The sequence below is a fragment of the Ruditapes philippinarum genome, unplaced genomic scaffold, assembly GCF_026571515.1.
Source record: "Ruditapes philippinarum isolate M1 unplaced genomic scaffold, ASM2657151v2 ctg1828_1_1_1_1, whole genome shotgun sequence".
In the NCBI taxonomy this organism is placed as follows: domain Eukaryota; kingdom Metazoa; phylum Mollusca; class Bivalvia; order Venerida; family Veneridae; genus Ruditapes; species Ruditapes philippinarum.
The window spans coordinates 436-6,354 of record NW_026856633.1 but is presented as its reverse complement, the minus strand read 5'-3'; the positions used below and the strand labels follow the sequence as shown (position 1 = coordinate 6,354).

At 31.7% G+C, this 5,919-nt stretch overlaps 1 protein-coding gene across 1 annotated transcript; it reads right to left on the bottom strand.

Annotated features, from left to right (window-relative positions):
• On the bottom strand, nt 1–5,633 carry LOC132747174 (tudor domain-containing protein 1-like; the record flags this gene model as incomplete). The annotated part of the gene is given in 4 exon segments (XM_060736500.1): nt 1–624; nt 1,203–1,309; nt 3,855–4,017; nt 5,498–5,633. Coding segments are annotated over 4 exon segments (1,019 nt in total), but the record flags the coding sequence as incomplete, so codon positions are not given.
• Between the last annotated feature and the right edge of the window lie 286 nt (nt 5,634–5,919).

The following is a 5,919-nucleotide window of genomic DNA, read 5'->3' as shown; positions in this document are numbered from 1 at the left end:
TTTAATTTTTTTCAGTCAAAACACTCGTCACCGTGCTGAACAACTTCCACTTTTCTAGATTCTCGAAGTTTCTTTCTCTCTTCTACACTTAATTTCTTCCTGTCCTTTCGTGTTTTTTTACCGTCTTGCTTCACTGTACACTCCTTGACTACCTGATCTACCTCTGAAGCACTGCTTTGTTTATCATGTTCAGAGTCTTCAAATTCTAGGATTTCATCGATGTCAACAGACGATCCGTCCTCTGCCATTTCAGCCCATGACTTGCTTGACTTACTCACTCTTTCTGCAGTTGTCGTAGAAACGGATGGCGCGGAGACAGAACTAGTTTCACTTCGGTCATCGTCTGTTGTACTATCTATTGTAATTTCTGAAATTCTAGCACTTGCTTCATTAACCACATGTTTATCATTCCCAGTTGCCATAGCAACCTCTGTTACCTTGTCAACAACACCACTTGTAGCTTTTGTTACACTGTTATCTTGTTCTGCAGGTTCACATACTGTCTCTGATTTATTGCTGACATTAGCAGATTTTTTAACAACCACATCAGGAACTTTTTTCTCCTCTGTTGCATTTGTTGCTGTAAATACTTCCTTTATTGTTGGACTAGTATCTGGTGTATCACTACAGCAATACAAAATAACATAATGAAATACAAGAGGATAAAAATCATTTTTAAACACTCTTTTAATTCTGTAAATGATTAACAGAAAATCCATCATCTACTATTCCTTTTTAACTTTTAAAGCATCTTTTCATTTATCTCTAGATCCCAATTTTCAGATGTTATTAGAAGAACAAACTTTTACTATAAAATATGACAATTTGTTTTGTTGGGTTTTAAGTCAAGGTCATATGGAGACCTTCCAGGTTTATTGGGTGGCACATGGCTACAGTCACAGATCTTCCATCAGCTAGTTGGATAGCTTACTCACATAAGACACATGAAATGTATGTAAACAGAATAAAAAAGTTACGGAACAAAATATTATTTGCTATTTTTAGTACGGTTTTATCCGTTTAGCAATAATTTTTGCATGCGCCATTCACTTTTAAGGAAATAAATTACCATATTTATTTCATACAAGCATTTTGGAAGTATACTTTTTATAATTAACAATAATTTTTGCATCATATATATATAGCATTATACACTTTAATCCAATCATTGGCTATATCTGATAAATCAATCTTTTACTGACCCTGATGAAGTATCTAATTGTATATATCCTCCATCAATCACAGACTGGTATACAAAACCCTCATCTTCACTGCCCTCATATAACTCAACTGTCACTGGATCAATTTTCTAAAAATAATACGTTTTTTTTTAAATAATAATAAAGTTTACTGTTAAACGAAGGAATTCACAATCTAAAATCTCTATTAAAATCATACATATAGGTTTATGTTTTTTGGTTTTGTTTGTTTGTTTTTTTAACATTCAATGTTATTTAAACAAAACAAGCTTGAAAAAGGATTTTCAATGATCTTTTCTGTGGAAAAAAACAACAACAAGTATATCAAAATCTTAAAAAAGATTTAAGTCTTTCTTTTGTGGTACTCTTGGCAACCATTTCTGCAGGGAATGAAGGTTTTTTGAAAGAGGTCTCACAAAGAACTGTACAGTTTTGATGGCATTCACCCAGACATTTAGTAGATGTTGTTTTAAAAATTGTTTGGACTGACCGATGCTTGTTGAATTTGTTTATAGATTTGCCAAACCCTTAAGTTTGACACAGTCTATTCAAAGTTTAGGGGATTTCATTATCAAAGTACAAAAAGTTTGAAACAGTCTATTCAAAGTTTAAGGAATTTCATTATCAAAGTATAAAAAGTTTGACACAGTCAATTCAAAGTTTAGGGGATTTCATTATCAAAGTATAAAAAGTTTGACACAGTCTATTCAAAGTTTAGGGGATTTCATTATCAAAGTATAAAAAGTTTGACACAGTCAATTCAAAGTTTAGGGGATTTCATTATCAAAGTATAAAAAGTTTGACACAGTCAATTCAAAGTTTAGGGGATTTCATTATCAAAGTATAAAAAGTTTGAAACAGTCTATTCAAAGTTTAGGGGATTTCATTATCAAAGTATAAAAAGTTTGACACAGTCTATTCAAAGTTTAGGGGATTTCATTATCAAAGTATAAAAAGTTTGACACAGTCAATTCAAAGTTTAGGGGATTTCATTATCAAAGTATAAAAAGTTTGAAACAGTCAATTCAAAGTTTAGGGGATTTCATTATCAAAGTATAAAAAGTTTGACACAGTCAATTCAAAGTTTAGGGAATTTCATTATCAAAGTATAAAAAGTTTGACACAGTCAATTCAAAGTTTAGGGGATTTCATTATCAAAGTATAAAAAGTTTGAAACAGTCTATTCAAAGTTTAGGGAATTTCATTATCAAAGTATAAAAAGTTTGACACAGTCTATTCAAAGTTTAGGGGATTTCATTATCAAAGTATAAAAAGTTTGACACAGTCAATTCAAAGTTTAGGGGATTTCATTATCAAAGTATAAAAAGTTTGAAACAGTCAATTCAAAGTTTAGGGGATTTCATTATCAAAGTATAAAAAGTTTGAAACAGTCAATTCAAAGTTTAGGGGATTTCATTATCAAAGTATAAAAAGTTTGAAACAGTCAATTCAAAGTTTAGGGGATTTCATTATCAAAGTATAAAAAGTTTGACACAGTCTATTCAAAGTTTAGGGGATTTCATTATCAAAGTATAAAAAGTTTGACACAGTCAATTCAAAGTTTAGGGGATTTCATTATCAAAGTATAAAAAGTTTGACACAGTCAATTCAAAGTTTAGGGGATTTCATTATCAAAGTATAAAAAGTTTGACACAGTCAATTCAAAGTTTAGGGGATTTCATTATCAAAGTATAAAAAGTTTGACACAGTCAATTCAAAGTTTAGGGGATTTCATTATCAAAGTATAAAAAGTTTGACACAGTCTATTCAAAGTTTAGGGGATTTCATTATCAAAGTATAAAAAGTTTGACACAGTCAATTCAAAGTTTAGGGGATTTCATTATCAAAGTATAAAAAGTTTGACACAGTCAATTCAAAGTTTAGGGGATTTCATTATCAAAGTATAAAAAGTTTGACACAGTCATTTCAAAGTTTAGGGGATTTCATTATCAAAGTATAAAAAGTTTGACACAGTCAATTCAAAGTTTAGGGGATTTCATTATCAAAGTATAAAAAGTTTGACACAGTCAATTCAAAGTTTAGGGGATTTCATTATCAAAGTATAAAAAGTTTGACACAGTCAATTCAAAGTATAGGGGATTTCATTATCAAAGTATAAAAAGTTTGACACAGTCAATTCAAAGTTTAGGGGATTTCATTATCAAAGTATAAAAAGTTTGACACAGTCCATTCAAAGTTTAGGGAATTTCATTATCAAAGTATAAAAAGTTTGACACAGTCAATTCAAAGTTTAGGGGATTTCATTATCAAAGTATAAAAAGTTTGACACAGTCTATTCAAAGTTTAGGGGATTTCATTATCAAAGTATAAAAAGTTTGACACAGTCAATTCAAAGTTTAGGGGATTTCATTATCAAAGTATAAAAAGTTTGAAACAGTCAATTCAAAGTTTAGGGGATTTCATTATCAAAGTATAAAAAGTTTGACACAGTCTATTCAAAGTTTAGGGAATTTCATTATCAAAGTATAAAAAGTTTGAAACAGTCTATTCAAAGTTTAGAGGATTTCATTATCAAAGTATAAAAAGTTTGAAACAGTCTATTCAAAGTTTAGGGGATTTCATTATCAAAGTATAAAAAGTTTGAGACAGTCTGGGATTTCATTATTGATTTAGCAGGTTCAAAACCATACATACCACAACCTTAGCCAAGATTAATTTATTCGCTACTGCAGACATCATTTCCACTAGGGCATTTTTGGTCCAAGAGACGGTGTTTGCTGGGGGCATTAATCTTGATACAACACATCTTAAAGACTGGCAAGGAAGAGTAAGGTAGCTTGGTGGTATAGCACGTAATCTGAAAATTAAAGAAAAATCACAAGAATTTACAATGTACAATACCTGATTTGAAAATACTACATTAATATATGTTTCCAATCCACAAATTGAAATGCTTTTCATTTTTGTGCACCATTAATTAAGCTAGTTTTTCTCTCAGGAAAAAGTTACCCAAGTAGTGATACTAGATTCTGAATATCTTTTCGGGTTTTTACCACAAAGCAACTGCCAACTTCTTCACATGTATCACTTAAAACGGATTTTAAAAAACAAATCAATATACAAATGTAAATATTTTGTAATGAACCACATTTTTGCAATAAACAAGAGCTGTCACCCTAGTGACGAATGCCCCCAAAAAGGTTTCTTAAGCATGCAGGTATTATGTAAAGAAAAGAGAATGAAAGTAACTAATTGCTGAATATTGTTCCTTGTATTATTGTACCAGTAATCTTTAATTGTGATAGCATGAATCTTCATAATATAAGTGTGACCTTCACCTTTGAAGAAGGGACGTGGTTCCTGGACGCGACAAAATGTTGTTATGAGATAAGACATTTGTGCCAAATTATTTCAAAATCCCTAAATGCATGACAAAGTTACAGTCCGGACATGAATGTGTATCTTCAAACTCTTCTCCAGATAATAAGTACCTTCAAACTATAAATGTGACCTTGACTTTGAAGGTAGGGATATGGGTCTTTGTTGCGACATGTTGTCTTGATGTGGTAGACATTTATGCCTAGTTTTTGTAAAATCCTTCAATGCATGACAAAGTTACAGCCCGAACATCAATGTGTGTACCTAGAAACTATAATTGTGATAAAGTAGACTTCAAAATGGTATTGTGACCTTGACCTTTGAGGTAGGGATGTGATTATTGGACGCAACACAATGTCTTGATGTTGTAGACATTTATGCCTAGTTATTTTAAAATCCTTCCATGCATGACAAAGTTACAGCCCGGACACAATTGTGTGTACCTATTAATTCTAATTAAGATAATGTGAAACTTCAAAATGCCAGTGTAACCTTGACCTTTGAGGTAGAGACGTTATTCTCGGACGCGACACATCGTCTTGATGTGGTAGACAATTATGCTTAGTTATTTTATAATCATTTGATGCATGACAAAGTTACAGTCTGGACACAAAATTGCGTGTACCTATTTACTCTAATTGCGATAATGTGAAACTTTCAAAATGATAGTGTGACCTTAACCTTTGAGGTAGGGACACGCTTCTAGGACAAGACACATCTTCTTGATGTGGTAGACATTTGTGCCAAGTTATTTCAAAATCCCTCAATGTATGACAAAGTTACAGTCCGGACACACAGACGGTGTGATTATATTAATCCTCCCTTTGGGGGCATAAAAATATGCATCACACAAAGGAAATAAGCAAATCTGAGTTTCTCTAACCTAACTCTCTACCTATAGTGCTGAATTGAGCTAAGCAGATTGATAACTCTGAACTGAGAAATACATGAGAGCTTACTTGTTATAGGTTGTGACCTCTGAGTTCCCATAATCAACAAATAGTACAAGTATCTGTTGTGTTTCCTGATAAACACTGACTATCACAGCTCTATACCAGCACTGATCGTAACCAAACTGTGCACAACATGGTAAACCTGCAATAGTATTCAATATAGGCTAAATACACAGCTCTATACCAGCACTGATCGTAACCAAACTGTGCACAACATGGTAAACCTGCAATAGTATTCAATATAACTCAAAGCTAAATACAGTTTAATAATTTATACAAGATGATTTTGTCTTTTATTTGACTGGTTCAATCTAAATATTCTTTTGAAGTCTTGAATGTTTTTCAATATAGCTCAAAGCTAAATGCATTTTAATAATTTATACAAGATGATTTTGTCTTTTATTTGACTGGTTCAATCTAAATATTCT